Consider the following 12,036-nt stretch of genomic DNA (forward strand, 5'->3'; position numbering starts at 1 on the left):
AAAACACTAGTAAACCTTGTTTACAAATGACTTCAGCTGAAATTCACTATGCATGAGTAGTAATTCGTTGCCACAGTGTATAATACCGAACGCTTGTCAAAAAAATAAAATGGTATGTTTACTTTACAAATGCATACACGTCAACATTTTACTGACTGCTTTAATACATTTTGCTTCGCTTATATTTATAATTTACATTTAAACATACAATACATCTTCGTGCCTACACTTATTACTAAGTTTTTAGAAACTGCTAAATTAACTTTAATGTTTATCATATTTGTGTGGAAAACAGCCTTTAATTTAAGCGAAAGTATGGTTTTTGAAATTTCCCTATAGGCATACGGCCACGTTGTCGTAAGCGGCGCACGGCTTCGCGTAAATATTTGGGCTGCAAAGCGCCGGTTTCACCTCCCGACTCCATTACATCTAAAGCTGAATATGTAAATGAAAATACATGACAAAAATGTTTCAAATAAAGTAAATTTTTGGCCGGCTTACCCTCCTCCACGATTTCACCAACAAATACTTTCGCTATACCCGACATAGCGATTACGACATTTTGTGATACGGAGCAGCCAGTTATGGTTTGCATGAGGCGCTTCACTGCCGCTTTGGGAAATGCCGAACGCCGATACATTTCATAGCGATCGAGCTGCTCTTCGGTAAAGTTGGAAACGAGCACTCTACATTGCAGTTAAAAAAAACTTTAATCTACATTTTTCACAATGAATTTCTAGCTATTTACTCACTGCATTTTTTCGCGCTCCTCTTCTTCCAACTCCTTTTTGGTTTTCTGTTTTTTGGACGGCGCATCATCGTTTAATTCTGCACCTTCCAATTTTGGCTCCTTCATATCCATTCTAAGGTCATCTTGAAAACGTACCTTGTTAGCACCTTCATCACCGGAGTGATCGCTATTAACATTGCCATCACCATCGACATCGCGCGTGCGATTTTCCATATCGCTGCTAATCTTTGCTTTGTCAAATAACTTTAAATCGACTTCATCGTGTTCGGTTTGCTTTTGCGAACTTGAATTTGTTGTTGTCGTAGTTGAGACAGTTGTTGTTGGAAGCAGTATTTCATCCATTAGAGTTAATTTATTTTCAATAAATAAAACAAGTTGCTTACATATAAACAGTATACAAAAGTTTACTTTTTTTCTGCAACTGCAAAACCAGCTGTTTGACAAATATCAATAGTTAGTTTTATCTACAAGAGCAGGGTTGCATGATATTTTTTTTTTATTTTTCTTAAGTTTTAAAATAATTGTAATGAATATAATGACGATAAAAGTGTTTATGAAATCCGAAATATGATTGAAAGTTTTTATTTCGCTGAGATATTTTTAATTGAAATAGAAACTGCGTTAGTATCGTTATTAGCACATTTCGGACCAAAAACAAAAAATTTAATTTTGTTCAGTTGCCACAGCACTGTCGGCTGTCAAATGCATTGTTATTTTTTTGCTATTTTCGCACCGTGCCTTTTTGTCGCTTTGACAACTACCTCGTGTTTTTGTCTTCCCTTTTTCTGCAACACTCATCCAGTACGGAAAATTTTACAGCATTACTTTACACAAAGTTCATTTAATAACCAAATTGGATATTCATTGTGGTTGTACAACAATATGTCAGTAGAAGTAACAAAAGTGGAAACCACAGTCAATGCGGAGGAAGACGTAGAAAATACGGCAACCGATGCGACAGCTCCTGCCGCAACTGGAGAGGAAGTGAAAAAGCAAAAGAAGCCTAAACCAAATAACAAGAAACTGCGACAAGGTAAGCTGCGCTACAGAATGTACAATGATATTTTTCTAAATTAGATCACCTAACCCTAATGCAATTACCACACTATTTCTTTGTGCTAGCTGAGGCAGCGGCGAAAAAGGCAACGGATGGTGAAAATAGCGAAACAGTAAATGCGGTGGCTAACGGTGAGTCCAAAGAGGAAGCTGAAAATGCCACAAATGAGGGCGATAAAAAATCAGCGCCTAAGAAGAAGAATAAAAACAAAAACAAAGGCGGTAATAAGAAAGTGCAAACCGATCCACCAAGCATACCAATTGCGGAACTCTTCCCTGATGGACAATTTCCAGAGGGTGAGATTTTACAACATCCCACACCTAAAGATCTGCCAGATGATCGTACTGCCAAGGATCGTTTTACATCAGAAGAAAAACGTGCTTTGGATCGTATGCATAATGATATCTATCAGGAATTGCGTCAGGCTGCCGAGGCACACAGACAGACCAGGCAGTACATGCAACGTTATATTAAGCCCGGCATGACTATGATTCAGATTTGCGAAGAATTGGAGAATACAGCACGTCGTTTGATTGGTGAAAATGGACTTGAAGCCGGTTTGGCATTTCCCACCGGTTGCTCGTTGAATCATTGCGCTGCCCATTACACGCCTAACGCTGGGGATACGACTGTCTTGCAGTATGATGATGTTTGCAAAATTGATTTCGGCACACACATCAAGGGACGCATTATCGATTGCGCCTTCACGCTGACATTTAACAATAAGTACGACAAACTTTTGCAAGCTGTGAAGGAAGCCACCAATACAGGTATCAAAGAAGCCGGTATTGATGTACGTCTATGCGATGTAGGCGCTGCCATACAAGAAGTTATGGAATCATATGAATTGGAGTTGGATGGCAAAACATATCCAATCAAGTCTATCAGAAATCTGAACGGCCATTCCATCAGCCCCTATCGTAAGTGACACTCAGTTCTTTACATATTTGTGCGGGCATATAATTGCTAAAACTTTTATTTTGTACTCAGGTATTCACTCGGGCAAGACTGTGCCAATTGTCAAGGGAGGCGAATCCACACGCATGGAAGAGAATGAGTTCTACGCTATTGAGACTTTCGGTTCAACCGGTCGCGGTCTAGTGCATGACGATATGGATTGTTCGCATTACATGAAGAATTTCGATGCCCCGTTCGTGCCATTGCGTTTGCAATCATCCAAACAGTTACTTGGCACAATCAATAAACATTTCGGCACATTGGCGTTCTGTAAACGTTGGTTGGATCGCGCCGGTGCCACCAAATATCAAATGGCGCTGAAGGATCTTTGCGATAAAGGTGTTGTGGAGGCCTACCCACCACTGTGCGACATTAGAGGTTGCTACACAGCTCAGTACGAGCATACAATTATGTTGCGCCCATCATGTAAAGAAATTGTATCGCGTGGTGAGGATTATTAGTACATACACATATACATACAACAACAACACTTGTGTAGAAGAAGAATGCAAATTCTAAATTGTTTTCGTAATCATAATTTTTCTAGTGCTCAATGGAATTAACACTTGAAATTTACCCCTATAGAAAATTATTTTCCTTAAATGTGTATAACACTCAAAATACTAAGATTTGGCCAAAGCAAACAAACTAAGCTCTAATCATCTAAAAATTGCATACATTGTTTAATTATTATTCGAATGAAAATCCTTTGCGCCCAATGTACCAATTCGTTCTAAAAAAATGTTTATATCTGCTTCTAGTAATCGATTTTGTAATACATACATACATAAAGCATTGAATTTGAAACGTAAAAGTAAAATAAAGCATGTTTATCAAAAACCCAAAAAATAAAAGTTACATTAAAAAGATGACAAGAGTCTTAATTTTTTCATATTTCAAAGCCTACAATACAAATAGGTTCCACAGCAATTTACTGATGATAAAGTCCACTTTACGGTAAAGAGAATCCACAAGAAAAAAACAAAATTTGTAATACTTTAACAAAATTCATATTTACAACAACAAAAAACACAATTAAAGCCAAATAAAAATCCATTAAATTTACTGCGAGAATACATATTTCCCGGTTTTAGATTAGGGACACCAATTTACAAAATGTCAATAAATAAGAAGAGAAATTACAAATATTTTCACATTTCCATCGGACTAATCACTGAAGTTAAACGACAATAAGTCATCATCTTTTCCAGCATTCTCTTGATCAGCGAAGAAATCCTCATAGTTGCTATTCGATAAGCCGTTATTGTCAGCAAAATTCAAATCGAACTGCAGTAAGTCGTTGTCCTCGTCAGTGGGTGACACCTGCAAATCAGCGCTGCTATCATTGCAGCTCTTGAGGGTCTCGCGGAAGAAACTCTCAAAATCCATTGACGACTTTTTACACCTGCGTTTAGATTTCTCACTAATACCCGTGTGCTCATCAAAGCTTAACATAGCATTTGGGTCTTTAACGGCATTTGAACCCACCTCGGAATCTGTTTGAGAGGTTTCTACGCTAGAAAAGTCGTCGAAGAAGTCATTACGGTCTGGTATTTTCTCTTGCTTTCGTACTTTTGGTATTGGCGGTGTTTTGAACACTTTATTCTTGGTCGGCTGTAAAGATTCTATGGCAATTGTTGAGTTTGTGTGTTGTGTTTGAGGTTCTGGTGTGAGATCTATGGGTAATTTCTGAAAAAAGCAATATAAATTATTAAAAAAAACAAGTAAGTAGGAGCGAAGTTCGGGTATAACCGAACATTTCATACTCTTGCAAATTGCAAGGATTAAAACCAAGGAAGTACATTCAGGTATATAAGGCCTGTTAGTTATATAGGGTCTAGGCAAAGTCTGAAGACGAAATACATCCTGTCATCAAACAGTCGTCGCACTCGCGTCTGGGTTCCCACGTCACTTTTGACTATCATAACTTCGAAGTCGTAGGTACTTTCGTCTACCATGGAACCAGTATTAACACCAACAATAATGTCAGCCTGGAAATCCAACAGGTGTTACTTCAGACTGCGCAGGCAATTGAGAAGTAAAGTCCTCTCTCGACGAACAAAGTCCAAACTCTACAAGTTACTCATCATCCTGTTATATGGTGCAGAGATATGGACGATGACAACATCTGATGAGTCGGCGTTACGGGCTGTACGAAATATACGACGACATTGACATAGTTCAGGAAATTAAGAGGCAGCGGCTACGCTGGCTAGGTCTCGTCGTCCGAATGAATGAAAACACAACAGCTCTTAGTATTCGACGCAGTATCCGTCGGGGAAAGCAAAGGAAGACTTGGAATCTCCAATTGTCGCCAAACAGATAAAAGCAGGAACGCCTGGCGCGCTCTTGTAAATTTGGCTATAACTTCGTAAGCGGTGTCTACGCCAATAAAGAAGAAGAAAGTGAAAGAATCAGATGCATTTTAAAAATGCGTTATATGAGAAGTAGGCATGGTTGTTATCGCATTTTCTCAGTTTATGATAGGAATTTCGGGAGGTAACCAACCAGATTTGGTTGGAATTCGTCAAGTAGTTTCTGAGATATAGGATTTCATCTAATAGTTTTCGCATAAACAAAACAGGCAACCTTTTGCTTGGAAGTGCATCGTGTGCGAACAACTTCTGTTGGATGCGACTCATTTTGAAACACCCATACAGTCGACTGCTGTTTACTTTCGGGCTCATACGCGTAAATCTATGTTTCATCACCTGTTATGATGCCATAGGCGTGTTTTTCTTTCGACCAATCGACATGTTTTTTACACCAATCACTCAATAGTTGTTTCAATCTCACGATAAGTCACATGACGATTTTTTTGTTGTTTGCACACAACATCAATAGTTTTCGGAACATAAACTTATTGTTGTTGACCTTCCCGAAGTCTGCCTTAGAGAGATCTATAACCTCGATTGAATTCACCACACACACTGGTGCTTGATGGACTAGACTGTGGCTAAGTAAATCGAAATAAATAAGAAAGTTTAAACATAGTTGGGGGTGGTAATTTTCCTGTGCCAAATTGCCGATTTGTATCTTAATTGAGAGCTTAGTAATGGCACTTTACAAGTTTTCGTTTTTTAGGCGTGGCAATCTTCCTATCAGGAACAAACAAGGAACATGTATACCATTATTTTTCACGATATCTCAATTTCTACTAAAGTTATTGCTTGCACGAACAGAAGGAAAGACAGACGGACGAACAGACGCAGACTAACTCGAAATTCAATTCGCCTCTTCATTCTGACCCTATCTTTTTTAACGGGTGATCCAAGTAAAGGTACTCTTTTCAATAGCCTCTTTTTGACAGATGACACGTAAGTCGCGTCAAGCTGTCACGTTATTTTTGTTCAGTATTGTTTGGTATTTCAGCATGGAAAGCCTTACATCAGAACAACATTTACAAATGGTTCAACTTTATTAGGAAAATTCATGTTTCGTGCTCTTCGCTCAACTTATAGTCAACATAACCGGCCTACTGCGCGTACTTTTCGCAACACTATCACCTATCTGGAGTCCCAGCATTCTCTATTGGATAATATTCAACCAAATAGACCTGAGAGTATACACCAAGACGGTGGAGAATCGATTCGGGGCCTTTCGCAGCAACTCGGACTGACGTATGGTACGTCTTGGCTCATTTTGCGTCGAGATATTACATTGAAAGTGTACAAAATTTAGCTTGTGCAAGAACTGAAGCCGCTCAACCTTCCCAAGCGGCATTGCTTCACTCTATAGACAGATTCGACCTTTTCGGCCAAATTTTGTTCAGCGATGAGGCCTATTTTCAAGCAAGTCAGCGTGAAGAGATTAAAAAGCTGCCATTTCATCCATAAAAAACAACGATATGATGTGGTTTGTGGGCCGGTGGTATTATCGGTCCATATTTTTTCAAAAATGGTATCGGTGAGAACGTAACCGTCAATAGCGACCGTTATCGCGCCATGGTAACCGACAATTTGATGCTTGAAACTGAAGCACTGGATTTCCGCGACTTGTTGAAATGCCACACATCGAATCAATCAATGGATTTATTGAGAGAACACTTCGGCGAGCATATGATTTCACGTTTTGAGCCGGTCGATTGGCCACCATGATCGTGTGATATCAAACCGTTAGACTTTTACTTGTGAGTATATGTAAAGCCAAAAGTGAATGCGGACAATCACTCTTCGAATCAGGCTTTGAATCAAAACATCACGCGTGTCATTCGCCAGTTCCCAATCGAAGTGGTCGATTAAGTTTTGGTAACAAAAACAACCGTTAGGTGAACAAAACAATTTTACTCTGTATCAACATGTTTGCAAGAGTATAACAATATTGAGATAATATTAAACAGCTTTTGAAATTAAGTTCTCCAAAATTTGATTTTCTTATAAAGTAGAAATATTAAATTAATTAACAAAATTATTACTTTAAAAAACCTCACCGTCGGCAATTTAGTGCCCGCTGGTTTAACTATGCGACATTCTTGAATTTCGATTTTTGACTTTTTTTCGACAGCACTGGAAATCGTGTGAACTTTGCTTTGCTTTTGGGAACCCTGTAATCTTGCTTTCCTGAGCAATTTTTTCGCCGTAACGAATTCCGGCTTGGTCTGCCTCTGTCCGGATAATTCCTCACTGTGCGCGTTATTATTTTCATTTCTTAAGACTTCATCGGTACTGAAAATTTCAATGGTCTCAGTACCACCATTAAATGATGGTACGTTATCCTCAACCAAAAATGTAGCATTTTCAATTTCTTCACCGATTCCGGCAACAACATCACCTACAAGCGGATTGAAGCTCGCAGGGCGTGTTGGGATGAAATCCATATTACTCTCTACACCCTCGTGTGTGACAAAACGTACACGTTTTTTGGGTATAAAAGCAGCACCTTCATCCTCGGCAATATTTGGACGTCGCAGTATGGATTTTGGCCCACTATCGGGTATTGTATTAGTGTGATCCATTTCAGAGTCATAGCTTACAGCCAAATTTGGAAGGATGGAAGTGAAATCAGAATATGCAGTAGTGGTTACAAGCTCTTGGATCTGTTTTTGTTTCAGTAACTCCCACTCCTTGAAAAGATCTAAGAAACTGATTTCTTTCGGCTTTACATCTGTGTTCGCATTAATGGTATTTCCAAAATTAGGAAATGCATCAAGCTTGGTAGCGATGGATGGTGTGAAATCGAGGTTTGTGGCGGCTTTCTCAAGACTCGGCTCCAACTCATTTGCGTTGACGTAAACGGGGAGCTGAATTTTAACGAAGACTTGTTTATGTATACGGAGTTTCATGGTGACTTTACTTACCTTTGTATTGAATGTTTGCATTTTTGAAACCAATTCCTGCTTTTGTGCCATCAAATCCTTTCTTTGGGCATTATAAGCGCTTTCCAAAGCTGCAAGCTGAAATAAGGAAAGTGATTTCGTGGTAGAGTTTAAATTATGACTTGTAATTATATTCGGACAAGAGTTGCTTTTTTAGGCGATCTTCCCGTTTTTGAATTGGTAAGTTGTAATTTGTAACGAATATCAAAAAAAAAAAACGAAACCTATGAGTTCGTTGTTAATTGAACTGATTTTTTAACCGCCCGAAAACATTATCTCAGAAAAAGTAAAAAATGTATACATGATCAGCGTCTGAACTCACTCTTATAGTATATTCTATCTTCTGCGACTTGCACCTGGCGGGTCGGGGTTTAAAAGTGGTGATTTTGTGTTGGAAAACGAAGAAACATAAATTGATGAAGACTGTTCTCAAACACAAGAAGAGCTCGTCGAATCTATGGGAGTCACTGGAAACGCAATTCCAAAACGTTTAAAAGCAGTCGGTTTATTGAAAGCAGAAAACTGGGAACATTATGACAACCCGGAACTCAAAAACTCATATCTGAAACCTGGCCAAACAGCAAAATCAACGGTAAAGCCGAATTTTCATGACGCAGACAAGACAATAATTATCCATCGTATAGTTTTTCTTAAATAAACGTTTAAATATTGAAAAAATCTCATGGATATATATTTATGGATCCATTACTTTATCCTTTTCATTGATAATAAATTGAAATTTTAGTATTTACCTCTTCTTCTTTTTCTGATATTTCTTTGCTTCCTTTTACTAGTACAACGATTATAGCATTTTGTTCGTTTTGGGCCTTGTCTAATTGCTCCAATAATTTGCTCTGGTAAGCAGTAGCACGTTGTTTAGCATTGTCTATTTTTGCCTGAATGTTGGCAAGCTCTTTTTCAGCAGCACGCACTTTTTGAACTGAAAGTAAAATGTTTGTTAGATGTAGTAATAACGCGATAAAAATTAAAAAAAAAATGAAGTTAAATTATTAATTAAATATAATGCATAAATAATAAAAAAAAATAAAAATACAAAAAAGATAAAAATAAAGCACTTGATTAGTTAGTTTTTATGGCAAGCTATAGGGATCCGATCTAAATAATTGCATTTGCCTTGGACAATAATATATGCCGAATTTCATGAAGATATCTCGTTACATGAAAAAGTTTACCATGCAAGCACTCGATTCCGACCGTTCAGTTTGTATGGAAGCTATATGATATAGTGATTTGATATGGACAACTTTTTCGAAAATTAAAGCAATACCTTGGAAAATATTGTGAAGATATATTGTAAAACAAAAACGTTTTCCATACAAAACCTTCAGGTGGATTGGTCAGTTTGTATGTCAGTATATACCTGATATCGTCGATTCCGACATATGAGCAGATTTTTAAGGAGAAATGAGCGAATGAAAATTTCAAATCGATATCCAAAAACTAGTTCGCAGACGGACTCAGCTTGTCACTCTGATCATTTCTATTGATTTAATCCACAAAAGTGCTTTTTTAGGCTATCGGAGTAGGTGTTTCCCTTACTAAAAATTATACAAAATTAAGTAATTTATAAAATTAAATAAATACTTATTAAGATAATCATTTAAAATCCGAAAAACAATCAATAAATCTAAACTAATTTTTAACATCTACTTTCAGTGTATTATTAACGCTTAACCATCTCCAGTTACCAGTATAAATACAACCATACCCACCAATTGGCCGCTGTTCCAACGCTTTTCTACGTTCCTTTTCTTCCTCATATTCTTCGCTCAGTTCGCGTATCTCATTCTGACACTTCAATTGCATTAGTTCCAGCTTACAATGTAATTGCGAATTCCAATCAATATTGTGTACTTGCACACAAAACTCGACGGAATGTTTGTAAACGGTTAACATTTCCTCTTGTACCGCGCATTGTTGTTGGTATTGTAATTTTAACTGTTTCAGAATGCTTTCCAATTCATAGACGTCCATTGTGTTGATTAGCGTCTCTTGTAATAAATCTAAGCGATGGTTGTTGTTGTTAGTTGCAAATAAATTTAGAAAGTTGAGGAAATATATTATGCATTTGTTTTATTTTGTTAATACTTTATCTATTCATTATCCTTCGTGCTTACCATTCTCCAGTTTACGTTTCTCTTCTTTGCGCACCAAACACCGTGCCGTCTGGGCCAACAGTTCTTGTAATTTGCTGTTGCCTTTCGCTTGCTGCTCCAAATAGTTGATTAATATTAACGAGTTCATTTTTCTGTTTGATTTATTTTCGTATATACAACAATTATGATAATTAATTCTGGCACTGAACAAATATTTGCTTTGCACCACAATTTTATATTAGCACACGGTTTCACCATTGAATTTTGAAAGAGTGGAATTGAAATTAACAGTTCTTTATATCCGTTCGGTTAGTTCGTGTTGCCAGACGGTTATTGCGTTAAAAATAACGCAGGGTTGCATTTTTATTCACAAATTATGATCAATATAAAAAGTTATTACAAATGTCAACGAAAAAAATATATTCTGAAAATAGTACTACAATAGTACTATAATTTTATTGTTTACATTTTTATTTAATTACTTTTATATATTTTTAAAACAAATAAAAGATGTTTATAGGCTTTCAAACGTTTAGAAAAACGAAAATCATTATGCATATGTAGAATATGGAAATGGTGGTAATTCATCATTCAAAGTATGTTCAACATTAACGTTTAGCTATTTTTGAAATAGGAAGTTTGAAAATTATATATTAGAAATATTGGAGATAGATGTGGCATTTTTCTTCTTCTTTGTTATCGTAGACACCGCTTATGCGGTGATAGGCGAGTTTACAAATGTTTACAACAGCGGGCCAGTCGTTTTTCCTTTTCTTCTATTTGTCCTGGCGGGTACTGCGTCGAATACTCACAGAGATGCAGAGGTTTCATTCATTCGGACTACCTGAAATTATCTTCGACTTCGAAGTTATGACGGTCAACAGTGACGTGGAAGCAAAGTCGCAAGTGTGACGACTGTTTATTTGTTGACAGGAGATATTTTGTCTTAACCTCGTTCACTACCACACCCATTTTCTTCGCTTCCTTATACTGCCTGGAGAAAGCACAACTAATGATATCAATATCATCGGCGTACGCTAGCAGCTGTACACTACTATAGAAGATTGTACCTGCTCGATTAAGTTCTGCATGCTCCTTATCAGATCTTATCAGTGTTTGAATAGCTCGGCCGGCAATCCATCGGCCCCGCCTCGATGTTTGAAAACTCTCATATTAGTTGTATGTGGTTTAGGTCTCAAATGCGTTATGAAGTCATCAGGAAGTTCGAAAATCTTCATATTAGGTATATGGGGGCTAAGGGATTCCTTCGATTCAACCTATTTTTTATATACAGACATACTATTATCTTTATGTGGATACATTAACTGGTAGTTGATATCTTTACTGGATCGTAAAAACTCTTACGGAATTTAAAATTGTGTTGTATGGAAAGTAGGCGTGGTTTTTGTTTGATTTCGCACTGTAATGTTGGAATGTTAGGATAATATTATTAACCGAATTTTGAATTTGGTTGAAAGCGGTCGAGTAGGTCCCGAGATATGGGTTTTTACTTAAAATTTGCCGGTGCCATGCCATGCCGAAATCCGAATTCATCCATTTCCACCAGGAGTGTACGGATACCAAACAGTTTTGCCGTCAGTGAATTTGGTTATTTTAGCTGGAATATTTTAGAAGTTTTGTACAATAAACATATTAGACGGCGGGATTATGTTCACTTTTTCAAGTTTTTTGAAACCATTGATGCCCCCTCTTAATGCAAAATCTTATTGTGGAGCTTAAATAAGATATTTTAAGGATTTTCAATTAATAGGCATAACAATGATCCGAGTTTGCCTATAAATCCTTGGGTGCCATGAAATACACGTACAAAGTTTCGTGA

The 12,036-nt window shown here is 37.2% G+C and overlaps 3 protein-coding genes across 3 annotated transcripts; 1 reads left to right on the plus strand and 2 right to left on the minus strand.

The window, feature by feature from the left end:
• Window positions 1-117: 117 nt before the first annotated feature.
• Window positions 118-1,188, minus strand: LOC105223384 (transcription initiation factor TFIID subunit 11). Its single transcript, XM_011201102.4, has 3 exons — window positions 753-1,188; window positions 502-686; window positions 118-435 (listed from the first exon to the last, which is right to left on the minus strand). Exons 1-3 carry the CDS (start codon window positions 1,091-1,093, stop codon window positions 299-301), a joined length of 663 nt encoding a protein of 220 aa, XP_011199404.2. The 5' UTR covers window positions 1,094-1,188; the 3' UTR covers window positions 118-298.
• Window positions 1,189-1,488: 300 nt separating this feature from the next.
• On the plus strand, window positions 1,489-3,634 carry LOC105223383 (methionine aminopeptidase 2). The gene is made up of 3 exons (XM_011201101.4): window positions 1,489-1,784; window positions 1,874-2,728; window positions 2,799-3,634. Exons 1-3 carry the CDS (start codon window positions 1,634-1,636, stop codon window positions 3,224-3,226), a joined length of 1,434 nt encoding a protein of 477 aa, XP_011199403.3. The 5' UTR covers window positions 1,489-1,633; the 3' UTR covers window positions 3,227-3,634.
• A 298-nt stretch (window positions 3,635-3,932) lies between these two features.
• Window positions 3,933-10,634, minus strand: LOC105223385 (uncharacterized). Its single transcript, XM_011201103.4, has 6 exons — window positions 10,218-10,634; window positions 9,813-10,103; window positions 8,832-9,019; window positions 8,062-8,157; window positions 7,195-8,004; window positions 3,933-4,454 (listed from the first exon to the last, which is right to left on the minus strand). Exons 1-6 carry the CDS (start codon window positions 10,342-10,344, stop codon window positions 3,933-3,935), a joined length of 2,034 nt encoding a protein of 677 aa, XP_011199405.4. The 5' UTR covers window positions 10,345-10,634.
• Window positions 10,635-12,036: the final 1,402 nt, after the last annotated feature.

This window comes from Bactrocera dorsalis, chromosome 1, assembly GCF_023373825.1.
Source record: "Bactrocera dorsalis isolate Fly_Bdor chromosome 1, ASM2337382v1, whole genome shotgun sequence".
Lineage (NCBI taxonomy): Eukaryota > Metazoa > Arthropoda > Insecta > Diptera > Tephritidae > Bactrocera > Bactrocera dorsalis.

Bases quoted from the DNA above. Each gene is read 5' to 3' on its own strand.
- LOC105223384 (XM_011201102.4), bottom strand. From the start codon at position 1,093: ATGGATGAAATACTGCTTCCAACAACAACTGTCTCAACTACGACAACA. The intron at 687-752 runs GTGAGTAAATAG...ACTGCAATGTAG, and splicing joins GAGGAGCGCGAAAAAATGCA to AGTGCTCGTTTCCAACTTTA. The intron at 436-501 runs GTAAGCCGGCCA...TTACATATTCAG, and splicing joins TGGTGAAATCGTGGAGGAGG to CTTTAGATGTAATGGAGTCG.
- LOC105223383 (XM_011201101.4), top strand. From the start codon at position 1,634: ATGTCAGTAGAAGTAACAAAAGTGGAAACCACAGTCAATGCGGAGGAA. The intron at 1,785-1,873 runs GTAAGCTGCGCT...TCTTTGTGCTAG, and splicing joins TAACAAGAAACTGCGACAAG to CTGAGGCAGCGGCGAAAAAG. The intron at 2,729-2,798 runs GTAAGTGACACT...TTTTGTACTCAG, and splicing joins CCATTCCATCAGCCCCTATC to GTATTCACTCGGGCAAGACT.
- LOC105223385 (XM_011201103.4), bottom strand. From the start codon at position 10,344: ATGAACTCGTTAATATTAATCAACTATTTGGAGCAGCAAGCGAAAGGC. The intron at 10,104-10,217 runs GTAAGCACGAAG...ACCATCGCTTAG, and splicing joins GAAACGTAAACTGGAGAATG to ATTTATTACAAGAGACGCTA. The intron at 8,158-8,831 runs GTAAATACTAAA...TCCTTATTTCAG, and splicing joins TATCAGAAAAAGAAGAAGAG to CTTGCAGCTTTGGAAAGCGC.